Source organism: Zalophus californianus, chromosome 11, assembly GCF_009762305.2.
Source record: "Zalophus californianus isolate mZalCal1 chromosome 11, mZalCal1.pri.v2, whole genome shotgun sequence".
Lineage (NCBI taxonomy): Eukaryota > Metazoa > Chordata > Mammalia > Carnivora > Otariidae > Zalophus > Zalophus californianus.
In genome coordinates, this window is record NC_045605.1 from 55,017,687 (window position 1) to 55,045,335 (window position 27,649).

A 27,649-nucleotide genomic window follows, 5' to 3' on the forward strand; every position below is an offset into this window, starting at 1 on the left:
ACCTATCAGAATGTCTAAAATCAAAAACAAGATACAAGTGTTGGTGAGGATGTAGAGAAAAAGGAACTCCCCCCATGCACAGTTGGTGGGAATGCAAACTGATACAGCCATTGTGGAAAACAGCATGGAAGTTCCTCAAAAACTTAACAGTAGAATTGCCGTATGATTCAGTAATTCCACTACTAGGCATTTACCCAAAGAATACAGAAACACTAATGTGAAAAGATATATGCACCCTTATATTTATTTCAGCATTATTTACAACAGCCAAATTATGGAAGCAACCTAAGTCCATTGATGGATAATTGGATAAAGAAGCCATGGTGTGTGTGTATACACACACACACACACACACACACACACACACACACACACACACACATATACACACACACAGTGGAATATTACTCAGCTATAAAAAAGAATGAAATTTTGCCAATGATGGATCTAGAGGGTTTAATGCTAAGTGAAATCAACCAGTCAGAGAAAGACAAATACCATCAACCAAAGAGAAAAAGAGACCAAAAAAAGAGCCTCTTAACTATAGAGATCAAACAGATGGTTACCAGAGGGGAGGTTGGTTGGGGGGATGGGTGAAATAGGTGATAGGGATTAAGAGTATACTTACCATGATGAGCACTAAGTATAGAATTGTTGAATCACTATATTGTACAACTGACACTAATATAACACTCTATGTTAAGTATACTAGAATTTAAAAAATAGTGCTAAAGTGTTGGGAACATACATATTTATGATTATTTTGTGTTTGTTTTTTTTTTTAAAGATTTATTTATTTATTTATTTGACAGGGAGAGAGAGAACAAGAGATCAGAGCCTGATGCAGGGCTCGATCCCAGGACCCTGGGATCATGACCTGAGCCAAAGGCAGATGCTTAACCAACTGAGCCATCCAGGCACCCCTGTTTTGTGTTCTTGATATATTAATGACCTCCTCTGTCTCTCGTTAACATTTATGGCTTGAAGTCTATTTTGTCTGATATAAGTATAGCTACACATGCTTTCTTTTGGTTATTTGCTTGGAGTATCATCTTCTACCCCATCACTTTAAGCCTATTTGTGTCTTTATAGCTGAAATGAGTCTCCTAAAGGCAGCATATATTTGGGTGTTGTTTTTCATCCATCCCACCTCTCTCTGTTGATGGGTGAGTTCAATCCATTTACATTTAGGGTGATTACTAATATGTAAGACTTACCACCACCATTTTATCTTTTGTTTTCTGGTTATTTTGTATCTCTGTTATTTCTTTCTCCTTGTGTTTCTACCTTTTAAAATTGGTGGTTTTCCATAATGGTTAGGTATGTTTTGCCTCTTTTTAAAAAAATTTTGTTAGTTAACATACAGTGCAATATTGGTTTCTGGAGTAGAATTCAATAATTCATCATTTACATACAACACCCAGTGCTCATCATAATAAGTGCCCTCCTTAATACCCATCATCCATCTAGCCCATCCTCCACCCACCTCCCTTCTTCAACCCTCAGTTTGTTCTCTATTGTTAAAAGTCTCTTATGGCTTGTTTCCCTCTCTCCTTTTTTACTTTTCTCCTTCCCATATGTTCATCTGTTTTCTTTCTTAAATTCCACATATCAGTGAGATCATATGGTATTTGTCTTTATCTGACTTACTTCGCTTAACATAATACACTCTAGCTCCATCCATATTGTTGCAAATGGCAAGATTTCATTCTTTTGATGGCTGAGTAATATTCCATTGTGTGTGTGTGTGTGTGTGTGTGTGTGTGTGTGAGAGAGAGAGAGAGAGAGAGAGAGAGAGAGAGCCCTCTTTTATCCATTCATCAATTGATGAATTGGGCTCTCTCCGTAGTTTGGCTCTTGTTGATAATGCTGCTTTAAACATCTAGGTGCATGTAACTCTTTGAATTTGTATTTTGTATCCTTTGGGTAAATACCTAGTAGTGCAATTGCTGGATTGTAGGGTAGTTCTATTTTCAACTTTTTGAGGAACCTCCAAACTGTTCTCTAGAGTGGCTGCCTCAGTTCGCATTTTCTTCTGAGGCAAAGATAAAGAGCCTTGCTACTGGATCAAGGAATAGGCATTAATAGGCATGAGTCTTTGATGTGTGCCAGGTTGTTGAGTTAATGCTTTTAGACCATGGCCTCCCCTTTCATGTACTTTCAGTCAAAGAAAGGTTTATTATGATTTGGAAGATCAGCAAAGATGATTGTTGAAGAAATATTTTGAGATTACTGAAGGTGTTTTTGGTTTTTGTGTTTTGTGAGAATGGTTCCCAAGATGTTTGATTAAGTTAAATCATACAGAGGCCTATTTCAAAAGAGCTTGCTGTGTATACTCTACAACATCCAACTAATTCCAGAAATTATTTCATTGTCCTTAGTGTTTGGTCGTGGATAATTTTGGATAATTTGTAATCTCTCATTAGATTATGTCCTTCCTCAATCAATATATCATGGCCTCGATCAAGTTTTGGCAAACGGTGGCTTGCTATCCAGATCCAGCCACTGGCTACTTTTATACAGCCTGTGAGCTTGTGATCTTGGTTTAAGATTTGAGAAAAGTAGGATGGGGCTTCAGTAAGTATCTGAAGCATAAATTTCCAGGTAAATTGTTGCTTGTTCCTTGCTGAAGGCAGTGAATATTGGCTATCTTCATCAGCTAAAACATGAAAGAAAGTAAAGATAGGGCCAAAGAGAATACATTTGGGTTAGGCAATACTAGAAAATGAGATATAACTCTTTGGTAAATAGCTTACAGATGTTAGACAAATTGGTATCCTCTACCAACACCGTTTTGGTTTTGTTTTTGTTTTTTAAACAGACATTTTGCTTGGGCTAATGTGAGGGATAATTAATCCTTGTTGTATCAAAAGTCTGTTACAGTTGGCTTAGATCTTCCTTAACTTCAACATTAAGAGGTTTTTAGGCAATGGTGTCAACAGAGTCATAACCATATGTCCATAGCCATAATTTGGTAATGTGCTGTAGAATTTTCTGCAACTCCTGAAAATATTCTGTCTGTGGCATATTTCTTTTGGTGGATCTTTTTTGCAGAACAGATTCCTAGTGATGACATTTATAGGAAAGTGCCATAGAGAAGAAAGAAGTGTTCTTCTGACAAAAATAACAGTTACAGGTTGGGGTGTGGAAAAGGATTTAAGATTGTTAGAAATTCCCACTACTTCAATGGTTTTAGTACTTTGAATGATCTGATTTTTTCATGGTAGTAGAATTAATAGTAAAGGTAGTGGCACCTGTATCAACAAGAAGTTGTATTGTTGTTCATCCTATATTTACAGAGTTCTCTTCAGAACTGCATGTTGAGTGGTAATGTTTCCCTTTAAGTGGCATTATTGGGCAGATTTTGGAAAATTGTTGTATTTCTTACCAATATGATACATTGGATTGTCCTACTTGTAATTTCTCTAAGCATAAGCATAGAGAACTGAGGACTTTTTAGTGTTCTTTTTATTTGAGGAACCAGGTGTTTCATGTGGAGAACCAGAAGTTTGTTTTCATTTCTAGCTTGTTACTTCCTAGAGCTTTTTTGAAAATGTTCCACCATATGTTGGAGATAGTCTCAACTGGCTGTGTCCCATTCCAGTTTTTTTTTTTTCACTAAGTCCCCTATTTTATATACCCCTCCCCCAGAAAAGGCTCAATTTACTTCTGCTGTTAGAGCTACCCCATAATATCATTTAAAGCTACCCCATAATACTATTTAAACCCCAGATACTGGAATCTAGTTTTAAATTCTCCTCTTGTTTAATTTATCCTTAAAGGAAAGGCTTTATAAATGTCCTTGTACAGTGCATTTCCTATTCTTTTTGCCCATTCAGGGACATTTTTAAAATTATGCACAGCTGAGTTATTTAAGTTCTGTCTTGGTCTTTCCCATTCTTTTCTTTTAATAATTTTTCCCATATGAAGATCTAATAATTAAAGTGAATCAGTTGGTCTAGATCTGGTAGAATCTAACAATATATTAAATTTTGAAGCACATGTTCTCTTTTCCTGAGGATTAAGAAAACCCTTAAGAATAGACCTCAACTCAGATCTAGACCATGGTTTAACTTGACTTCTATGGCCTGACTCCTACTCTAGCATGAGGATACTGTACAAGATGATAATTTCTTTGCTGAGAAGAAGGAGATCAGAGGAAGGGGAGGAAATAGGGTAAGAATGAGAACAAAGATATGTAGGAAAAAGAGATTACTTGCCTCTTGAGAAAAGGACCCATGTCCTGTTTCCTTCTTAGAAGTAGCCTTTTATCACTGACTTCACCTACAAATGATCTAAAATGGGCAAATGACTATAAAAGTAGTCCTCTATTAAATTTAATATAGCTAATATATGTATGGACTGAGGTGTAAAATGAAATGCTGTGTATTGCAAGAAAATATGACAGTTCTGCCATAAGGGAGGTACAATCCAGTGGAGGCAGTAGAGAGTGAGGGAACTAATGTGAATTCTGCACTTTTCTATGTACTAGACATGCTTATAGATGCTGTAAATATTTTATCGTATTTAATATTCAAAATAATCCTGAGAAATATATAGATTACTTCTCCCCCCCCCCATTTATAGTTTGGGCAATGAAGACTCTGAGAATTTAAATGGTTTTACCAAGTTTACACAGCAAGACACATATGAAACCAGGATTTGAATCTGGTCTAAGACAAACAAGTAGAAGGCAGAATGAAACATACAACTGAGGCATAAAAATGAGGCTTTGCAGTTTAATACCATCAAAGTCTCTTTAGTTCAGGAATATTTAAGGAAGGCTTCACGAAGGAGGTAACATTTAAGCTGGGCTTTGTAGGTTTAGGAATGTGGAGGGGTGCCTGGGTGGCTCAGTCAATTAAGCGTCTGCCTTTGGTTCAGGTCATGATCCCAGGGTCCTGGGATCAAGTCTTGAGTCTGACTCCCTGCTCAGCGGGGAGTCTTCCTCTCTCTCCCTCTGCCTCTTCCCTCTGCTTGTGCTTTCTCTCTCTCTCTCTCTCTCTCTCTCAAATAAATAAATCTTAAAAAAAAAAAGATTTTAACAGGTCGGTTCGTCAAGGAAAGCCAATGAGTGATAGAGCTGGGATTGAATCCAATTTAACCTGAAGCCAAAACCTATTTTCTTTCCATTGCATAAAACTAGAATAGTGAGAGCAAATGTGGGCAGCCAGTGTGACTTTTATAAAAAGAGATTTTATTACCTCAAGTTGTAGAAAAAAAGCTGAAAAGGAAGGTCAAGACAAAAATATGAAGGACCTTCGGTGCAAACACATGTTCTACAGTGTAGAAGAAATCATTCCAAATGCCATAATTACCTATGAAGATTACATTTAATTTCTCTCCTTGGCAACTCTTATCTCAGGACCAGTATTTCAGAGGGTCTGGTGGGTTGAATGATAATGGAGCAAAATGGAGGTAGGTCTGGGTGTGGGGCTATAGAGCAGGAAAATTGGAAATTGCTTTTGATAGGAGCCAATGTATTCTTTGATGTATTTGTTTTTAGTTGAAACCATTTTACAAAATGAAACCCCTATCAAAGGCTGATCGTGAAAAAGCAGAAAATCAGACGATTCCAAAACTAACCGATTTATTGGAACTTGCACAGAAGGAAAAAAAATTTGTGATATTTGATCTTAATGCCCCTCCACAAAAACATCCTCTCAGAAACACATATATTCGTCATGTAGTAAGCGCGATCCTTGACTCTAAAATTGAGCAACATCTGGTATGTCACCTCATTATTTATGGTAGAGTTTGGGAGGTGGGTAGCATGTCCCATGAGCATAGCAGTTGAACTTGACCTACCCTGTAGATCTTCCCTGAGATGCCCAAATAATTTTGCTTATCTGTAGAAATGGAGGTTATTACTTAGATAGCTACATATGACAATCTAAGAATGACCCAGTTAAATTTTCCCCAGTGGGGAAAAACATGGCAGCTGTTGCTACTCCAAACCAAATGAAGTAACAGCACTCTGTTAAAAAGGCATGTGTGTAATGATTATGTGATGTGACCTGCACCATCACTAGCATAGAACTATTAGAAGGGGCTTGGGCAACACTTGAAGCTTTGAGGATTTGGTTTTAATTAATGATACAGAAGAAACAGCTGGTTCTTATTTGAGCAGAGATTTGTTCATCATATTTTTCAGAAGCAATTCTCTGCACTTGAGCAATCATTCCAAATATCTTAAGTTCTCAGAATGTGGTAGAGTGCTGAGTGAAACAAATATGTGTTTTCTTGCAAATGGAACTATTTCCACAGATGAATCATTAAAGTATTCCCCATTGACAGGAAATGACCCCTTTCAAAGATGATTTTTAGTGTCATCAACCAGAAGGAATATGATTCCCATCTTTCATCCACACCTACCAACTCCTTCCACTTTGGCTAGTGTGAGGCTATCTGAACACAATGGGCCTTTGACTCAGCATGTTAACTCTGAGAAATCTCAGCTCCAGAGCAATCTTGCTGAATGCCCCATTATAAGAGTTCATTAGACGGTATTAAGCCAAGTTCACTTTCACCAAGAACTAGAATCTCTCTCCACTACCTGTAAACTGTTACCAATGCTGGAATGAGGCTCCATTTATTCTACATGGGGCCCTTTGTACCTGGAGAGCTGATTATCCACTGAAAGACTTCCTTTTTCACCTTACAGATTCTGTGGTTGCCAAATTTCGATAGGCAATATGTTAGAAACGCAGCTCCTGGTTTTCAGCAAGTGGGCCGGTTATTTTCCATTGAACATCTTACAAAAGAAAATATCAGTAGAATAAATGTTGACTACAAGAGGTTGTTCCACAGTCGGTTGAGGTAAGAGTTTGACCACACTTCTCTTGGCAGGTATTGCCTTTCTTGCATAAAATCTGCACTCCCACCAAGCTCCTTAGCTTCTTCTCATCTCAGGATTACTTTGTACATCTCTTTTTGGAATCCCTGTTTTCCCCTCTTCCCCTTCCCACCCTATCTGTCTCCCTCCCTCTGCCAGCAAACATTTATCAAGTGTAGACTATGTCCCTTGAACATAGTCTTCAGCCCCTTCTCTTCATTTCCAATCTATTATCATTCAACATGCTTTTTTTCATGCTTGGTGGTTTTGTTGTTATATAAGGTGATCATTGAACAGTCAGAAATCAGGAAGTTGTTTATTTCCTCCTGCCATTACCAGATGGAATGCAGTACTTCATAAATAGCTTTGTGGTCCAGAAAGCCAGATTTCTTATAAGGATAATTAAGAACATAACTAAATCATTTTAAAAAAAGACCTTAAAACAGCCAAGCACGAGAAGAAACTAAAATTATTAGCTACATTTATAAATATGTAATTAGTGGCAGATTTTTCAAATTAAAAGCACCAGGGAATAAAATGGCAATTTTTCCAAACTTAACTATTATTAATCATTGCTTAATTTAATCCGTATTTCCTTTCTCTTGGATTTAAAAGTAAATTTTTTCAGATGATTTTAAATGCTTCAAAGACAAAGTTTTCCTTGGAGAGATATATATCCGAAATCTCCTTGGGCTTAATAAAAATTCCCACTAGATACCTTTCTGCATTTCAAGCCATGAACTAAGCTGTTGGATTAACCTCTGCTCCTCTTCTCACTTTTCCTGCCTCTCTGGCCATGTGGTGGTTGATCATGAAATACTGTCTTTTTTCTTTTATTAATGTTTTACCTCTATTTCCCAATCAGAAGATTTCTCTTTGCTCAACTACTACTTCTATTTTGAGTGTATTTCTCTTTCCTTTTACTTTTTTTCAAATAGAAAATAGCTCTATGTTGGATGTCCTTCTCTCCTACTCATAATTTAGATCAATCTAGTAGTTGAAAAATAATTATAATAGCTTCCATTTATTGAACCTTCATTATGTGTCAAGTTCTATGGTTGTTAGACCACAGGCTTTTTTTCACATCGTGGCCTACTCATCAGGTACACATGACCTTGGACAAATTTCTAATCATCGGTTTTCTCATTTGTAAATTAAGAGTAGCAATAACCTAAGGGGGAAAAAAGACTAGCAATAACATGATGGACTGGTGAAACGATTAGATGAGAATATTCTCCATATTATGCACATGCAAAATGCTGGGCAAGTGTAAGTACACAATTAAGTGTTAGCTTTTATCATCACCATCCTCACATGCTATGCCCTGGAAATTATCACCATCCCTTTTACAAATGAGGAAACTTGCCTCTAAAGAGGAAAAGTTCAAACAGGCTAGGTAATTCACCAAAATTAATATACTTGATCAATAGGGGACCAAACTTAGATTTATTTTTTTTTAAGATTTTGTTTATTTGAGAAAGAGAGACAGCACACAAGCAGGAGGGAGGGGCAGAGGGAGAAGCAGGCTCTCCACTGAACAGGGAGCCCAATGTGGGGCTCAGTCCCAGGAGCCTGGGATTATGACCTGAGCCAAAGGTAGCCGCTTTACCGACTGAACCACCCAGGTGCCCACAAACTGAGATTTAAATATAGGTCTGACAGAGTCCAGAATCCAAATTCTTTCATCGTAGGTCTTTAAAGTTATTTCTTGGCTATAGTTATATGGGCATAGTTTCAACTGGCATCAAATTTGAGAGGGATCGTATCCTGAGTCCTATTATAAAGTCAAGCAGTTTAATTTAGCTCAGCAAATATTTACTGAGTAATAATATGTACAAGTGCACCATGCTAGTTTTATGCGAAAAGTCAGAAGCAAGGCAGCAGCCTTTTCCTTAAGGAGACCGTGTATTCTAACAAGGACAAGAAGGGTTTCCAGATAGCTGTACTGCAAAGCTCATATGGCGTACAGTATTCCAAGACCTTCTCCTCAAGGACCACTACATTGTAAGAAATTAAGTAGTTGTACCTTAAGTTATTTGTATAATGTTTGTGACCAGAATATTTGTAATTATGATCACATTTCCAATGCATTCTCTGTGATTATGCTCACTTCATAGTCTATCTGACCACTGTCACAAGACATTGTGGCCCTGCCATTTTGACCGAGAATGCTTTAAATACATTATTGTAATCAAAATTATGTGAATATAGAGATGCCCTATGCTTTATTTCTGATGTGGGAATTTTTATAACTTAATTTTAAGGGTGCCTGGGTGGCTCAGTCAGTTAAACATCTGCCTTTGGCTCAGGTTGGGCTCCCTGCTCAGCAGGGAGCTTGCTGCTCTCTCTGCCCCTCCCTCCTGCTCTGCTCTCTCTCCCTCTCTCTCTCTCTCAAATAAATAAATAAAACCTTTAAAAAAATAAATTCTAGTTAACATATAGGGTAATATTGGTTTCAGGAGTCAAACTTAGTGATTCATCACTTACATATAACACCCAGTGCTCATCATAAGTGCCCTCCTTAATACCTATCACCCATTTAGCTTATCCCCCACCCCCCTCCCTCCATCAACCTCAGTTTGTTCTCTATAGTTAAGAGTCTCTATCGTTTGCTTCCCTCTTCCCCCCCCGTCCTCTATATTAATCTATTTTGTTTCTTAAATGCCACATATGAGTGAAATTTGGCAAATATGGAATTTGTCTTTCTCTGAGTAACTTATTTCACTTAGCATAATACACTCTCGCTCCATCTGTATCATTGCAAATGGCAAGATTTCATTCTTTTTGATGACTGTATAATATTCCTGTGTGTGTGTGTGTGTGTGTGTGTGTGTGTGTACATGTGTGTACACACCCCCACATCTTCTTTATCCATTCATTAGTCAATGGACATTTGGGCTCTCTCCATAGTTTGGCTATTTTTGGTAATGCTGCTATAAACGTGAGGGTGCATGTACCCTTCCGAATCTGTATTTTTGTATCCTTTGGGTAAATACCTAGTAGTGCAATTGCTGGGTCATAGGGTAGTTCTATTTTTAACTTCTTGAGGAACCTCTGTCCTGTTTTCCAAGGTGGCTGCACCAGTTTTCATTCCCAGCAACAGTACAAAAGTTTCCCCTTTCTCCGCATCCACACCAACATCTGTTGTTTCCTGAGTTGTTAATTTTAGCCAGGTATGAGATGGTATCTCACTGTGGTTTCGATTTGTATTCCCTGATGCCGAATGATGTTGAGCACCTTTTCATGTGTCTTTTAGCCATCTGTGTACTTTTCTTTGGAAAAGTGTCTATTCATGTCTTCTGCCCATTTCTTAAACTGGATTATTTATTTTTTGGGTGTTGAGTTTGAGAAGTTCTTTTTAGGTTTTGGATACTAACCCTTTATCAGATATGTCATTTGCCAATACATTTTGATAGTAGAAATTTTTATTTTTCCTCTTTTCCTTGATCAGTCTTGCTAGGAGTTAGTGAATTTTATTAATCATTCCAAAACACCCAATTTTGGCCTTGTTATCCTTTTTCTATTGAACATTTGCCTTCCCATTTCGTTGATTTCTGTTCTTTATTATTTTCTTCTTCTACTTAAAGTTGAATTTGCTCTTTATTTTTTATTTGTAAAATCTTTATGTTTGAGTTTTAGATATGACAATAGGAACATAAGCCTTCTTATGAACATAATATAAAGCTGGAATTAGATATGGAGTTTAAAATAGTAAGTATGTTAGTGAATAATTCCAAATGTAAAATACTCACCAGGGCACCTGGGTGGCTCAGTCGGTTAAACATCCAACTCTTGATTTCAGCTCGGGTCATGATCTCAGGGTCATGAGATCGAGCCCTGCATTGGGCTCCTTGCTCAGTGGGGAGTCTGTTTGAGATTCTCCCTCTCCCTCTGCCCTTCCCCTCACTTGTGCTTGCGCTTGCTTGCTCTCTCTCTAAAATAAATAAATCTTTAAAAAAATAAATGTCTTTTTTAAAAACTAAAATAAAATACATACTATATAATAATAATCTAATAAAAGTATACTTAAGTTTTTCAAATCTTAAAGTGTAGAATAGATAGTATATATCTGGTCTCATAATTTACTTTTCTTAAAACACTTTTTTATTGAAGTATAGCTGACACACGGTGTTACTTTAGTTTCAGGTGCACAACATCGCGATTCCACAACTCTACACATTATGGTATGCTCACCACAAGTGTAGCTACCATCTGTCACCATATAAGGCTATTACAGTACCATTGGCTATATTCCCTATGCTGTACCTTTTATCCCCATTTCATAACTGGAAGCCTGTATTTCCCACTCCCCTCTACCTATTTTGCCCAGGTCCCCCAGCCCCATCCCCTCTGGCAACCATCAGTTCTACTTATAGGTCTGCTATTGTGTTGGTTGGTTTCTTGGTTGGTTATTCATTTACTTTGTTTTTAAGATTCCACATATAATTGAAATCATACGGTATTTGTCTTTCTCTAACTTACTTCACTTAGCATATTTTCTAAGTCCAGCTATATTGCAAATGGCAAGATCTCATTCTTTTTTGTGGCTCAGTAATATTTCATTGTATATAAATATACCACATCTTTATCCATTCATCTTTTGATGGACACTTAGGCTGCTTCCATGTCATGGCTATTGTAAATAAAGCTTCAATAACCATAGGGATGCATGTGTTTTTTTGAAATAATATTTGTTCTCCTTGGGTAAATATCCAGTAGTTGAATTACTGGGTCTTATGGTATTTCTATTTTTAATTTTTTGAGGAACTTCCATACAGTTTCCCACAGTGGCTGTACTAATTTATCCCACCAACAATGCACGGGAGTTCCTTTTTCTACACATCCTCACCATTCCTGTTACTTCTTGCCTTGTTGATACTAGCCATTCTGACAGATGTAAGGTGATGTTTCATTGTGGTTTGATTTGCATTTCTCTGATGAAGAGTGAGATTGAGTATCTTTTCATGTGTCTCTTGGCCATCTGTATGTCTTCTTTGGAAAAATATCTGTTCAGATCCTCTGCCGGTTTTTAAAATCAGATTGATTTTTAATGTTGTTGAGTTATATATTTATATGTTTTTGATATTAACCCCTTATTGGATATATCATTTGTAAATATCTTCTCCCATTCACTTGGTTGCCTTTTCATTTTATTAATAGTTTCCTTTGCTATGCAAAAGCTCTTCATTTTGATGCCATCCCAGCAGTTTATGTTTGCTTTTGTTTTTCTTCCCCTCTGCCTAGAGACGTATCTAGAAAAATGTTACTAGGCCTAATGCCTATGTTTTCTTCTAAGAGTTTTATGGTTTCAGGTCTCACATTTAGGTTTTTAATTCATTTTGAGTTTATTTTTGTGAATGGTATAAGAAAGCGGCTCACTTTAATTCTTTTACATGTAGCTGTCCACTTTTCCTAGAACCATTTATTGAAGTGATTGTCTTTTCCCAATCATATATTCTTTCCTCCTTTGTCCTGGTTTAACTGACCGCATGTGTGTGAGGTTATTTCTGGGCTCTCTGTTCTTTTGATCTGTGTGTCTGTGTTTTGCCCGTACCATACTGTTTTTTGATTATTACAGCTTTGTAGTATATTTTGAAATCTGGGACTGTGATACCTCCAGCTTTGTTGTTCTTACTTAAGATTGCTTTGGCTATTTGGGGTGTCTTGAGGTCTCATACAAATTTGAGGAATATTGTTCTAGTTCTGTGAAAAGTGTTCTTGGTATTTTGATAGGGATAGTTTGAGTTTACAGATTACTTTGGATAGTATGGACATTCTAGCAATATTAATTCTTTTAATCCTACAAGCATGGAATTCTTTCCATTTCTTTGTGTCATCTTCAATTTCTTCATTAATTGTTTTGTAGTTTTCAGAGTACAGGTTTTTCACTTCCTTGGTTAAATTTGTTCCTAGGATTTTGTTCTTTTTGGTGTAATTGTAAATGGGATTGTTTTCTTAATTTCTCTCTATGCTGCTTCATTAGTAGTGTATAGAAACACAACAGATTTCTGTGTATTAAATTTGTATCCTATAACTTGACTGAATTAATTTATCAGTTCTAACAGTTTTGTGGTGGACTCCTTAGGGTTTTCTATATATAGTATCATGTCATTTGCAAATTATGAGAGTTTTACTCCTTCCTTATGAATTTTAATGACTTTTATTCCTTTTTCTTATCTGATTACTGCAGCTAGGATGTCCAGTACTATGTTGAATAAAAGTGGTGAGAGTAGACATCTTGTCTTGTTCCTGATCTTAGAGGAAAAGCTCTCAGTTTTTCCCCATTGAGTATGATGTTAGCTCTGGGTTTGTCATATATGGCCTTTATAATATTGCAGTATGTTCTCTCTAACCACACTTTGTTGAAAGTTTTTATCATGAACAGATGTATTTTTCAGATGCTTTTCCTGCATCTTTTGAGATGATCATATGGTTTTTATCCTTCCTCTTGTTAATGGGATATATCTCATTGGTTGATTTGCTAATATTGAACCATACTTGTGTAATTATAATAAATCCCACTTGATTGTGGTGAATAATTTTTTCATTGTATTGTTGAATTTGGTTTGCTAATATTTTGTTGAGGATTTTTGCATCTATGTTCATCAAAGATATTGGCCTGTAGTTCTTTTTTATTGTAGTATCCTTATCAGGTTTTGGTATCAGGGTAATCCTAGCCTCATAGAATGCATTTGGAAATTTTCCTTCTTCTTATATTTTTTGGAAAAATTTGGGAAGAATATGTATTAACACTTATTTAAATATTTGGTAGACTTCACCCATGAAGCCATCTGGTTCCATACTTTTGTTTGGAAGTCTTTTGATTACTGATTAAATTTCATTACTAGTGATTGGTGTGTTCAGATTTTCTATTTCTTCCTGATTCAGTTTGGAAAATTGTTTGTTCCCTGAAATTTATCCATTTCTTCTAGGTTGTCTGATTTGTTGACATATAATTATTTATATTCTTTTGTAATTCTTTGTATTTCTGTGGTGTTCATTGTTATTTCTCCTCCTTGATTTCTGAATTGAGTCATCTGTCTTTTTTTCTTGATGAGTCTGGCTAAAGATTTATTAATTTTGTTTATTTTTCAAAGAAGCAACTCTTGGTGTCACTGAATTTTTTTGTTCTTTTTTTTTTTGTCTATTTTTTCCCACTCTAATCTTTATTATTTCTACTTGTTTTGGGTTTTGTTTGCTGTTCTTTTTCTAGTTCTTTTAGATGTAAGATTAAGTTGTGTATTTGAGGTTTTTCTGGTTTCTTGAGATAGGCCTTTATCACTATAAACTTCCCTTTTTGAACTGCTTGTGCTTTGTCCCAAAGATTTTGGATCATTGTGCTTTCATTTTCATTTGTGTTTATGTAAATTTTATTTCCTCTTTGATTTCTTCATTGATCCATTGGTTGTTTAGTAGCATGTTGTTTAGCCGCCATGTGTTTGTGGTTTTTCCAATTTTTTTTCTTATAATTGATTTCTAGTTTCATGCTGTTGTGGTTGGAAAAGATACTTGATATAATTTCAGTCTTCCTGAATTTATTGATACTTGTTTAGTGGCCTAACATGTGATCTGTCCTGGAGAATGTTCCTTGTGCAGTTGAAAAGAATATGTATTCTGCTGTTTGTGGATGGAATGTTCTGTGTGTATCTGTTAGGTCTAGTGTATCATTCAAAGCCAGTGTTCCTTTGCTGATTTTCTGTCCGGATGATCTATCTATTGATTTTAAGAGGGGTATTAAAGTCCCCTATTATAATTGTATTACTGTTGATTTCTCCCTTTATAACCATTAATATTTGCTTTATATATATAGGTGCTCCACTCTTGGGTGCATATATATTTATAATTGTTATATCCTCTTGTTGAATTAATTTCTTTATTTTCATGTAGTGCAGTTCTTTGTCTCTTGTTATAGTCTGTGTTTTAAAGTCCATTTTGTCTGATATAAGTATTGCTATGCTGGCCTTTTTAATTTTTTTTTTCTTCCATTTGCATGGAATACGTTTTCCATCCATTCACTTTCAGTCTGTATTTGTTTTCAGGCCTAAAGTGAGTCTCTTGTAGGCAGCATAAGATTGGTCTTGTTTTTTTTTTTTTTTTCTTTAGCCATTCTGTCACTTTATGTATTTTGATTGGAGTGTTTAGTCCATTTACATTTAAAGTAATTATTAATATATATGGAGTTATTGCCATCTTATTATTTGTTTTATGGTTATTTTTGTAGATTTTCTCTGTTCCTTTATTCTTCCCTTGCTCTCTTCCTTGTGCTTTGATGGCTTTCTTTTGTGGTATGCTTGGATTCTTTTCTCTAATTTTTGTGTATCTATTACAGGTTTTTGATTTTTGGTTACTGTTGAGTTTATATATAGCATCTTAAGTGTATAGCAGTCTACATTAAGTTTATGGCCCCTTAAGTTTGAACACATTCTAAAAGCACTAATTTTTACTTCCCCTCCCCATTTTATGCATATGATGTCATATTTTACATCTTTTTATTTTGTGTATCCTTTGATACACAAAATTTTTTATAGATATTATTTTTTATAGATATGATTAGGGGGTTTTTTGGTGAGAGAGAGAGAGAGAGTGAGAGAGTGAGCATGAGTGGGAGGGTGGGGCATAAGGAGAAGTAGACTCCCCACTGAGCAGGGAGCCAGACACAGGGCTAGATTCCAGGACCCTGGGATCATGACCTGAGCCAAAGGCAGACACTTAACCAACTGAGCCACCCAGGTACCCCTAAATATGATTATTTACATATTTAGTTTTTTACAAAGTTTTTACATAGTTTTACTGCTCTTGTGATTTAACCTTTATACTTGCTTTATAAGTGATTAATCTATTACCTTTAATTTGTGATTGCTTTTACCTGTGAATTTTTTCCCTTTCATAATTTTCTTCTAATTTTAGCCTTTTCTTTTCACTTAAAGAATTCTCCTTAACTTTTCTTATAAATCTGATTTATTGGTGATGAACTCCTTCAACTTTTGTATATCTGAGAAACACATTGTCTCTCCTTCTCTGTCATTATTTTTTGCCATTTTCCTTTTTTTTTTTTTTTTTTTTTTAGTAGGCTCCATGCCCAACGTGGGCCTTGAACAACCCTGAGATTCAGAGTCACATGCTCTACCAACTGAGCCAGGCAGGCACCCTGCCATTTTACTTTATATGTTTTGGTGTGGACCTCCTTGGATTTATCTTTTTAAGGCTGTCTGTGCTTCTGGACCTGGGTGTCTGTTTCCTTCCCCAGATTAGGGACGTCTTCAGTTATCCTTTTTTAAAATAATTTTTCTTCTCCTTTCTCATTTTCTTTTCCTTTTGGGATCCCTCTAATGTGAATGTTATTACACTTGATGTCAGTGTGTTCCCTTAACTTAGTTTTATTTTTTTATTCTTTTTTCTTTTTGCTGTTCACCTTGGTTGATTTCCATTACCTTATCTTCCAGATTGCTGATCCATTCTTTGGCATCCTTTAATCTGCTGTTGATTCTTTCTAGTATATTTTTTATTTTGGTTATTGGATTCTTTGGCTCTGACTGGTTATTTTCTATATTTTCTTTTTGTCGAAGTTCTTACTGAGTTCCTCCACTCTTCTTTCAAGTTTACTGAGTATCTTTGTGCATATTATTTGGAATTCTTTATCAGGATATTGCTTATCTCCATTTTGTTTAGCTCTTTTACTGTGATTTTGTCTTGTTATTTCATATGGGACATGTTCCTCTGTCTTTTCATTTTGTCTAACTCTGTGTGTTTGTTTCTGTGTATTAGCTTGAGCAGTTATGTCTACTGGTCTTGAAAGTAGTGGCCTTTTGTAGAAGCGGTCCTGTGCTGCCTTATGGCACAATCCCCTCTGGTTACCAGAACCAGGTGCTCTAGGAGTGTCCCCTGTGTGGGCTTGCCTGCACCCTCCTGTTGTAGCTGAGCTGTGATTGCCTTCAGCCCAGATGGCTACAATGACCTACTTTGCCTGGTGTGGATGCACTAGGCAGGGTTTGGATGTTGTTGAGAGGCCTGCCTGCAGCAGCCACTGGCTTGTTGGTGGTTGGGGCCAGCAGTCAGCCTAGCTGTCTGCAGTTAGCGTCTCCTGCCACAGCTGTAGGCACACCAAAGGGCAGTGCTTGCTCCCTGTGCAGCCAGCTAAGAGCAAGAACTGTAGGCACACTGGTGTGTGGGTTGTTTTTCTACTTCCCAGGGCAGGAGTCACTTTGGAGTGGCGCTGGTCCAGCTGGGGCAGACTTCGGCGTGTGATGGGGCAGGAGTCACTTTGGAGGGACCCTTGCCTCTGTGTTGGATGGGGTGGGTCTGCAGGGAAACACCGGGACAGGACATGCAGTGCTAGCAAGGCAGATGGAGAGTGTTGGCACTGGCTTCTGCAAGCATCTGGCTGTCTGGGCTGGGAGAGTGGAAGACAAATGCTGCCTGCTAGTACTTTTGTTCCCCGAGAAATTTCCTATAGATTTTTGCCCCTGCCCATACATGTTCTAAGATTGGTCAATACATCTCCTTTGCATATACCCTAGGGACTTTTCAAACTGCTGCTTTTGTTCTATTTCTCAGCCTAGTTATTTAGTATGCTGGTTCTTTATGTGCAGAGACTCAGTTTCCTGTCACCCCCAGCTCTCCCAGAATTAAGTCTCCTGAATTTTTAAAGTTCACAGAGTTAAACCCTGCTGATAATTAAAGCTCTTGGAGCCAAGCCCTGCCCATTTTCAAAGCAGGCCCATTTGCAGTGCAGATCCTCCTGCCAGGGATGCCTGGTGTGGAGCCTGATCCTCTTGCTTCTCTGTGATTGTGATATACTCCTGTTTGTGGTTAGTCCCACCAAGAATTTGGCTCTGAGCAAAGTCTCTGCCCCCCCTACCATTTTCGATGTGGCGTCTTCTATGATTAGCTATGGAGGATCTGTTCTGCCAGTCTTCAGGTTAGTTTTCAAAGTTAGTCACATAGATGTTGCTGTTATGTTTGTATGTCCCTGGGACAAAGTGAGTTCAAGATCTTCCTACTCTGCCATCTTTCCAAAACAAGTAGTAATTCTATTTTTAATTTTTTGAAAGAATTGTCATACTGTTTTCCATAGCAGCTGTACCAGCATGGCACAAAGGTTCCAATTTTTCCATATCCTCCATATCATTGTTTTCTGTTTTTTTGATGTAGCCATCCTAATGGGTTGGTATTAGTTCTTTAAATGTTTGGTGGAATTCACCAGGATTAGGTGAGGATTAATATAATAAGGATTGAACCTCCTTATTATAAATCTATTCACATCTTCTAATTCTTGATGATTCAGTCTTGGTAGGTTCTGTGTTTTTAGGAATTTGTCCATTTAATCTAGGTTATCAAATTTGTTGGGGTACAGCTGTTCATAGTACTCTCTTATAATTCTTTTTATTTCTATAAAGTTGGTAGTAATGTCCTTTCATTTCTGATTTCAATATTTGAATCTCTTCTCTTTTTTTCTTATTAGTCCATCTAGCTAAAGGTTTACTAATTTTGTTGATTTTATTCAAGGAACTAACTTTTGGTTTCGTTGATTTTTCCCTATAGGTTTTCTTTTCTCTAATTGATGCTGTAATCTTTATTATTTTCTCCCTTTTGCCATGTTGGGTCAATTTGTTCTTTTTCTAGGTCCTTGAGATATAAAGATAGGTTGTTGATTTGAAATTTTTCTTTTTTTTTAAGATTTTATTTATTTATTTGCGAGAGAGAGACAGAGATAGCAAGAGAGAGCACAAGTGGGGAGGAGAGGGAAAAGCAGGCTCCTTGCTGAGCAGGGAGCCCCAATTCAGGGCTCAATCCCAGGACCCTGGGATTATGACCTGACCTGAAGGCAGATGCTTAACCGACTGAACCACCTAGGCACCCCAATAATTATCTTTTAAAATTCAAGATTATCTTTTAAAATGTATTGAGACTTAATCTGTGGCCGAACATATAATCTATCCTGTAAAATGTAAAATGCACTTGAGAATAATGTGAATGCTGTTATTGTTAAGTATTCTGTATATGTCTGTTAGATATAATTAGTTTCTTGTGTTAAGTCATCTGTTTCCTTACTTCAATCTGGTTGTTCTATCCATTATTGATAGTAGGGTATTGAAGTGTCCAACTATTATTGTACATCTGTCTGTTTCTCCCTTCAATTCCATCAGGTTTTGCTTTACACATTTTCCTGGTCTGTCATTAGGTACATAAATGTTTATAATTGTTATATTTTCTTGCCATATTGAGCCTTTATTAATATATAGTGTCTTTCTTTGCCTCTTTTTTTAAAAAAAAGATTTTATTTATTTATTTGACAGAGAGAGACAGCGAGAGAGGGAACACAAGTAGGGGGAGTGGGAGAGGGAGAAGCAGGCTTCCCGCTGAGCAGGGAGCCCGACTCAAGGCTCAATCCCAGGACCCTGGGATCATGACCTGAGCCGAAGGCAGATGCTTAACCAACTGAGCCACCCAGGCGCCCCTCTTTCTTTGCTTCTTGTTACCTTTTTTGATATAAAGCCTATTTTGTCTGATATCAGTATAGCCACCTCTGCTGATTTGTGTTACAATTTGCACAGAATATCTTTTTTCAATTCTTCATTTGTAATCTGTGTCTTTGGATCTAAAATGAGTTTCTTGAAGAGAGCATAGAGTTGGGTCATATGTTTTAATTTATTCTGCCAACGTCTGTTGTAGTGTTTAATCCATTTACATTTAAAATAACTACTGAGAAGGAGGAACTTATGTCATTTTGTTACTTTTGTCATTTCTGTAAATATTTGTTATTTAGTTTCTGTCATCTCTTACTGTTATTTCTGTTATTTCTATGTGCCTTTATGACTTTTGTGTCCCTTATATCCTGTAATACTATTTTATGTATGTATGTTTAGTTAATTTTTTTGTAGTGAAATGTTTAAATCTTTTATTTCTTTTTGTATCTATTCTATACCTATTTTCTTTGTAGTTACCGTGGGAATTACATTTAACATCCTAAAGTTATAACACTGATTTGAATTTATACCAGCTTAATTTCAATAACACACAAAAACTCTGCTCCTTTACAGCTTCATTCTTACCTCTTCTGGTTGTTGATAATTACATCTTTGTATGTGGTGTGCTCCAAAACATAAGCTAGTAATTCTTTTAAATGCATTAGTCTCTTAAATTACATAGGAAATGTATGTATGTGTGGAGTCACAAACCAAAATTACAAGGATACTATCTTTTAGACTAATTGTTTTTTCTTTAGATGTATTAGTCTCTTAAATTATGTAGAAAACAAACAGTACAGTTACAAACCATTGTTATAATAATATTAGGTTTTACATTTGCCTATATATTTACTTTTATTGAGATCTTTCTCCATACAGCTTTAAATTACTGTCTAGTACCCTATCCTTTCACCTTGTAGGATTCCCTTGAGCTTTTCTTGCAGGGCAGGTCTAGTGGCCACAAACTCCCTCAGTTTATCTGGGAATGCCTTAATTTCCCCCCTCACTTTCCAAGGACAATTTTTTTTTTTTACAATAGGAGTCTGGTTTATAGTTTTTTTTTTTCTTTTAACAGTTGGAATATGTGGGTCCATTGCTTTCTGGCCTCCAAAGTTTCTGATGAGAAATCTGGGGATAACTTCATTGAGGATTCCTTGTCTGTGACAAGTTGCTTTTGTCTTGGTGTTTTCAAGATTCTTTCTTTGTCTTTGTCTTTTGAAAGTTTGGTTATAGTGTGTCTCAGTGTGGGTCTCTGAGTTTGTCTTAGTTGGAGTTCTTTAAATATTAGAAATGCTAGTCCTTTGTTGGAACTGTGGTTTACAAATATTTTGTCCCAGTCTGTGGCTCGTCTGTAGGATCCTCTTAACAGGGTCAGAAGAGCAGAATTTTTAAAATTTTGAGGAGGCCTAGCCTGTCAGTTTTCTCTTTTATGGGTCATATTTTTAGTTCAAGTCTAAGAGCTCTTTGTCTAACCCTCAGGTCTCAAAGATTTTCTTTTGTAGTTTTTTTCCCCGAAAGTGAGTTTTACATATTTTATATATTTTATGTAGTTTTATATATTTAAGTCTGTAATCTATCTTGAATGAATTTTTATATAAAGTGTGTGGTGTGTCTCAAGGTTTTTTTGTTTTTATTTTGCCTATACCTGTCCAATTGCTCTGCTATCATTTGTTGGAGAAACTGTCCTTATTCCATTGAATTCCTTCTGCACCTTTGTAAAAAAAAAAAATCATTCGGGTATATTTGTGTGGGTTTGTTTTTGGGTTTGATCTCTGTGCTTATCCCTTCTCTAATACTACACTGTCTTGGTTACTGTAGCTATATAATAAGCCTTAAAATTGGGTAGAGTGACTCCCTCTCACTTTATTCTCCTTTTTCAAGATTGTTTTATTTTGGGGTTGTGTCTTTCCATATAATTTTATTTTATTTTAAAGATTTCATTTGTTTATTTGAGAGAGAGAGCATAAGTGAAAGAGAGCCAGATACGGGGACTCGATCCCAGGACCCTGGGATCATGACCTGAGCCGAAGGCAGACACTTAACCGACTGAGCCACCCAGGTGCCCCTCCATATAATTTTAGAATCAGTTGACCTAGTTATACAAAACACCTTGAGATTTCGATAGGAATTGCATTAAGCCTGCAGATCAATTTGAGAATTAACATCTTTATAGCATTGAGTCTTCCAGTCTATGAACACGTATGTCTGTCTGTTTTTTTAAATATTCCTGTACTTGTTTTGTTGAGTTTATACCACAGTATTTTATTTTCTTTGTTAATTGTTAATGATACTGTGTTTTTGGTATTTTAGTTTCTATATATTCATTATTAATATATGTAAATGTGATTTATTTTTGTGTATTGGTTTTAAAAGTTTAAAAAGTAGCTTTTTTAAAAAAATATTTTATTTCTTTATTTGACAGAGAGAGAGAGAGAGACAGTGAGAGCAGGAACACAAGCAGGGGGAGGGGCAGAGGGAGAAAGCAGTCGTCCCACCGAGCAGGGAGCCCAATGTGGGGCTTGATCCCAGGACCCTGGGATCATGACCTGAGCAAAAGGCAGACCTTTAATAACTGAGCCACCCAGGCACCCCTAAAAAGTAGCTTTTTATTACTATTTCCTTATTTCTATTTTTTTCTATGTATCTGTAGGTGATTTGTAGAATTGTCTTAGAGACAATTCTAACATATTGGATAATTAATTGCAAACATTCATGCAGAGGCAGTATTATTATTTATAGTTTATAGTTTATACATTGAACCTAAGAATTTGCCAGGTTAGTGTATCGACAGAGCTGAGATTCAAACCCAAGCTTGTACAGAGCTGTTTACTATCTCAGGTTAAAAAAAATATTTTTTGAAGGCATTTACATGGTATATTATTTAAGAAATTTAATTCCTAAAAATGATAGCTTGACTAGACTTGCTAGGTATTTCAGTACTTATTTTATTTTCACTATGGAGAATGTACAAGTATCTGCTGACATTTTGTGCATTGGGAAACGTTTAGTTTCATTGTCTCTACTCAATGCTTATAAAAATTTTTTTATATTTGAAATTAAATATTCACCAGATTGTATTCATTTATTCATCCCTTCATTTACCATTTATGAAGGTATGTATTATGCTAGGTACTGGATGTACAAAGATGAATAATACATAGTCTCTATTTTTAATTTGATTATAGTCAAGTAAAGAAGACTAATAGGAAAGCAGATAAATATAGTAGCGGGTGGTAAGTGCTCTGATGAAAGTATAGTTGCTACACAGTAGTGTGCTGGAGCTGGTTCATGCCAGCACATGGGAGTCAATTATTAAATATTCAGAAACTTTGCAAATCTGTTTTACCAGTGGTAGCTTAAAACTGGCTATGGTAGGATTATTTACACCATGGAGATCGGCAAATCCTACAAATAGTGCTTTCTCTTTTTTCCTACTTTCTTTCTCTTTTCCCATCAGGACATCCAGTTTACTAACATACCATATTGGTACAGGAGCAGAGATATTAAATCCAGTCCTTTACCTCATTGCAACATGAACCCATTCTGCATTATCATAAGTTGTCACAGGACCAGCTGCTTCTAGTGATTTAAGCAGCAGCCTCTCACAAACATCGTGGCCGTTACCCTTTTAGATGATGAAAGTGAGGTTAAGTCTAAATTCCCTGTGGGTTCTGTTTTTATTCCAGTGATTATAAAGCAGCTAACATCAAAATCAACTTATACATCGTCAATGAACCTTGGCTCTACTCACTGGCCTGGTGCTGCAGGATTCACTCAGTGACCACAGACAATATTCACATCCTGAGTCAGCTAAATCAGCCTTACTTCTTCATGGTGAGCTGGCTATCCAGATTGTTCTTTCAAGTCTGGTACAGTAGGAGTCTAAGTCCCTTACCCTACCCTTACATTGTCCACTGTGCAGTCCTCTTGGGAGCTACTTTTAATAGTAGAGACCTCTACAGTGTTGGAGATGAGCATTCTCCCTTCTCTCACCCAGATCCTTCTGTGATCTGCAGAGAGAAATTAGTATTGTTATAATAATTGTTGTTTATTGAATCTTCACAATGTGTTTTTCGTGCATTATGTAATTTGACCCTCTGAATTACTCATTTTTATTATCCCTGTGAAGAAACTGAAGTGTGAAGATGTTAAGATTCTTAGACATAGTCACATGATGCAAGATTCAGAATGAGATCTGATTCCAGAGTTTTGTTACAGTAGCCCCACCTTCCTAGAGGCATGGCAACCATGACAGTGGCATGGGCTCTGGGGAGAAAACCAAGTATATTTGACTCCAAAGTGAAAACTGTGTGTCCTGAACAAAATGCTTTTGAAAAGGAGAACCAGTCTCAGGGTCGTGAGATGGAGCCCTGTGTTGGGCTCCCAGCTCAGCGTGGAGTCTGCTTGAGATTCTCTTTCTCCCTCTGCCCCTCCCCCTGCTTGCATCCTCTCTCAAAATAAGTAAATAAAAAAAAAAAAGGAGAGCTAGTGTCCAGCTCACCTAGCTTGATTGCTCCTCCTAGCCCTGATGCTGCTTATTGCCAGAGGCTTAGAGACCTGAACATGTGGGTTAGAATCACAGCTAAAATCTTGTCATTTATTATCTGTGGAAGCAGCCCTGGATATCCAGTTAACTGCTACAGAGCTCTCTCTCTTTTTTTTTTTTAAAGATGTTTTATTTACTTATTTGACAGAAAGAGCACACAAGCAGGGCGAGCAGGTGAGGGAGAAGCAGACTCCCCACTGAGCCGGGAGCCCAACACAGGGCTGGATCCCAGGACCCCAGAGCTTAAGGCTGATGCTTCATCAACTGAGCCACATAGGCGCCCTTGTTACGGAGCTCTTATCTGTGTAGAGTAGCTTGACTGAGTCAGACACAATAGTGTACAAAGGAAAAGAACTTAATTTCTTTTCATTGGCTGTTTAAACTGTTGTCTGAGCTAACCTTTCCCTGCTCCTGAATGAAATCTTACTCAGGTCCCATAACTTCTCTAGTCACTTTTAGGTAATTTTAAAATTTCACTTCCAGTCACCAAAAAGTCTCAATTCAGAACAGAAGTGTGTAGTTGAGAGTACACCCAAACTCCAAGCTGTCTTAAAAGGTAAATCTTTGGGCAGAGAAGCCCAAATGAGAAGCATAAATATTTCAGGCTGCCTTCTCCATACCTCTGGCCTCACTAGCCCTTGTTTCAGTCAGGACCAGGAGAAAGGGAATCAGGGTCAGGGCACAATCTCATAGAGCCGGGCTTGCATTGAGGCCCTGTGGTGGCAGTGTAAAATTACTGACACCTTTTTTCTCGCTGGCTTGGGCAACTTTCTGGAGCTGACCCTGAAGAACACCTTGAATGGCAAGTCCCTTGGCTAGGTGAAGCCTTTCTACTTGTCTGTCCTCATACAATTTTCCTTCATACATGTACTATATATTTTTCTAACATTTTGTTTTTTAAAATTGATTACAATATAAGCCTGTTCATTATATGAAATTTAGTCATTATAAAAATACATAAATCAGAAAGCAACACACTTCTCCGTAATCCTATTCACCTAAGTCAGTAATGTCTCAAAGTTGTGCCTTTGGATATATTAAATGAAGCCTTATTAAATAAAGCTTTTTATTTTAATACTTGAATTGATACTATTTGAAATAATAAATTCATGTGATTCAAAATTAGAAAAGTATAAAAGGATATAAGGTTAAAAAATACTTTCTTCTACATCTGGCTGTGGCTTTTTTAAAGGACCTAGTGTCACTTTGTTCAGGAAAGTGGGACCAGTATCCTCAGGGCTTTCCCAAGCAGCTCGCACTCTGGAGTTAGAAATGCAGATTTAAATCTTGGCTCTACCACTTACTGTGTGAACTTGGAAATGTTAGTTAGCTTGTCCGTGCCTCTGTTTGTTTATTAGTAAATTGGGGATAATGATAGTACAACAGAAGTACTTTTATCCGCTACAGTTTAATCTGATCATTGGTCTGTTAATTGAAAAAGTTAAAGTGGGGAATCATAAATGTGTGTGTGTGTGTGTGTGTGTGTGTGTGTTTATATTTACAGTCTATCAGCTTTTACTACTTAAAAAACCCACCTAAAATGTAGTGGCTTAAAACAAACAAATATTTATTTGTCATATTCTTTGTGATGGCTACGTGGTCCTGTGGTCTGAGCCAGCTTGGCGTAGGGTGGGTGCATCCATATGTTTAGGGTCTTACCTGGAATGCCTGGGGTCTCTATGTAATCACACATCCTCAAGGAGGCCAGCTTGAGCTTGTTCACTTGGTGGCAGTGGGTTCCCAGCAAGCAAAAGAGGTGAAGCCCCAATGCAGTACAGTTTTCAAGGTTTCCCAGGTGTGATTTTTGCTGACGTTCCATTGGCCAAAGAAAATTACATGGCCAAGTCCAGATTCAAGGTGGGGTAAGAGAGAAAAAGACTTCATTTCTTGATGGGGAGGAACAGCAAAGTCACAGTGCATACAGGCCTGCATTTTGGTTGCAGTACTGTCATTTTTATAAACAATCTATCACATGCTTACCTCACACATTTATTTTAATTTAAAATATTCATTTACCTTGTAACATAGAGTCAAGGTCTTTGAGGTTACTTCAGCTGGTGGAATTCTATATTCATTTGTTTACTCAAACACCCAAATGAACCAGCCATGATTTCTAAGTTTTGTTTCTTTAAAGCAGAACAAGAACATAAAGGCATTGGGAGAAACAGTCTGAATGAGGGATTCACCGAGATTTTCATAATCCTCTTATCCCAATCTCTTACAGTGTTTCACTCATACCTCATTCAGTTGTAGTTTATTTTTTAATGTTCTCTTCTGTCTTCACTGAGATTTTCAAAGCATTGGCTTAGTTTTCTTGAAAATGGCATACTTCTTTTTCACTTAGATTTACAGATTTGAGTAACATTTAATTACACAGCACAGTTATAACAAGTACACTGTTCTAAGTCATTTTAGGGAGCAAGAATGACTAATTCTTAGTAAATGGACAGCTCACCTGCTGGGAATCCGGGAGCAGGTCAAGCTCTCAGTCACTCTTTCCCAGAGGGGATTAGGAGCCTGGGTTTAGGGGCAACTGGGTGGCTCAGTCTGTTAAGCATCTGCCTTCAGCTCAGGTCATGATCTCAGGGTCCTGGGACTGAGTCCTGCATCGGGCTCCCTGCACCTCTCCCTGCTCGTGCTCTCTCTCTCTCTCAAATTAATTAATTTTTTTAAAAAAGAGCCTGGGTTTAGTGGAAGTGGCTAAGGGCTTCTACTATACTTGCTTAGTGGGCTGTTGTGAGGATGGGATGTGAAAACACTCTTAAAGTGCTTAGAATGCTTCCTTAGCTCTTGTGGATGCTCATTAATTGTTGTTGTTGCTAATTGTTAGTTGTCATCATGACCATTATTGTTATTATTATTAATGTTATTATTCAGCTCATGGAAAGACCTTGGGATAGGGTGAGGATAGGCTCAAGAAAAAGTAAAAAGTGCCAGCCCCAGGGGCATCAAGTAACAATGGAGGTGGAAAGGGAGGATCAAATTGGGTAATTATAAAACTCACACAAGAGGACCCAGGAGATATATCTCTGGGTGATTCAGGCAAAGGAGCATGGAGAAGGGGGCATGTTAGCTAAGGGGGAGTTATAATTTCAACATACTTATTTGAAGCATGATGATTTAGAACAAAAATTCCTAGATGCTGGTTCACAGACGAGTTGCTTCAGCATCACCTGGGAAGCTTGTTCAAAATGCAGAAATTTTAATTCCTGAGGTATGTAGTGAGACCTATGACCCTGTATTATTAAAAGCTGCCCAGGTAGATTTGGATGTGCAGACAGATTTGGGAAGCCATACTATGAAAACACAGAGCAGTGGAACTCAGGAAACTTGGGCTGTAGTCCTGGGTCCAGAATAGACTTGCTATGTGATTTCTCTGGGACTCCTCTGTCTTTGAGGGTTAAGGGAGTTGAAGGGTATGAAGTGTTTGTCCCTTGTAGAGTTCCCTGCACATATAAGGGGTGATTGTTAGGTTATGAGCAGGTATTCTTTGTGTTCGAGACCCCACCACATCAGTGTTCTTCCACCTGCTCTGCCCTCCCTGCTCTTCCCCCAGCCCTGGCAGCAGAGCAAGAGACTTGACCCTTGTGATCTAAAATCCCTTTCAACTGTAGTTTTTTTTAATCTGTTTTGTTTTCTATTTTGCAGACACCAGGTTACTATATGTTCATGTGGCTTCTCATGGATAGTGTTTCTGCGGTTCTCATTATTACCATATTTTATTTTCATTGGTAAGCCTATATTTGCAATCTGTTAAAAAAATTTTTCAAAGATTTTATTTATTTATTTAACAGAGAGACA

General features: G+C 37.1%; 1 protein-coding gene across 5 annotated transcripts in view; it reads left to right on the forward strand.

Annotated features, from left to right (window-relative positions):
- Positions 1 to 27,649, forward strand: part of GDPD4 (glycerophosphodiester phosphodiesterase domain containing 4) — a 144,827-nt gene that overhangs the window by 72,493 nt on the left and 44,685 nt on the right. For 3 of the 5 annotated variants that reach the window (XR_003517535.1, XR_003517536.1, XM_027580376.2), the window contains exons 12-15: positions 5,507 to 5,728; positions 6,665 to 6,819; positions 22,989 to 23,136; positions 27,497 to 27,579. Coding sequence is in view for 1 of the 5 variants with exons in the window: in XM_027580376.2 (XP_027436177.2) it covers positions 5,507 to 5,728; positions 6,665 to 6,819; positions 22,989 to 23,136; positions 27,497 to 27,579 (608 nt within the window). In the remaining 4 variants the exon portion in view is untranslated. The remainder of the gene's footprint in view (positions 1 to 5,506; positions 5,729 to 6,664; positions 6,820 to 22,988; positions 23,137 to 27,496; positions 27,580 to 27,649) is intronic. The other 2 variants (XR_003517537.1, XR_003517538.1) reach the window with 1 other exon arrangement.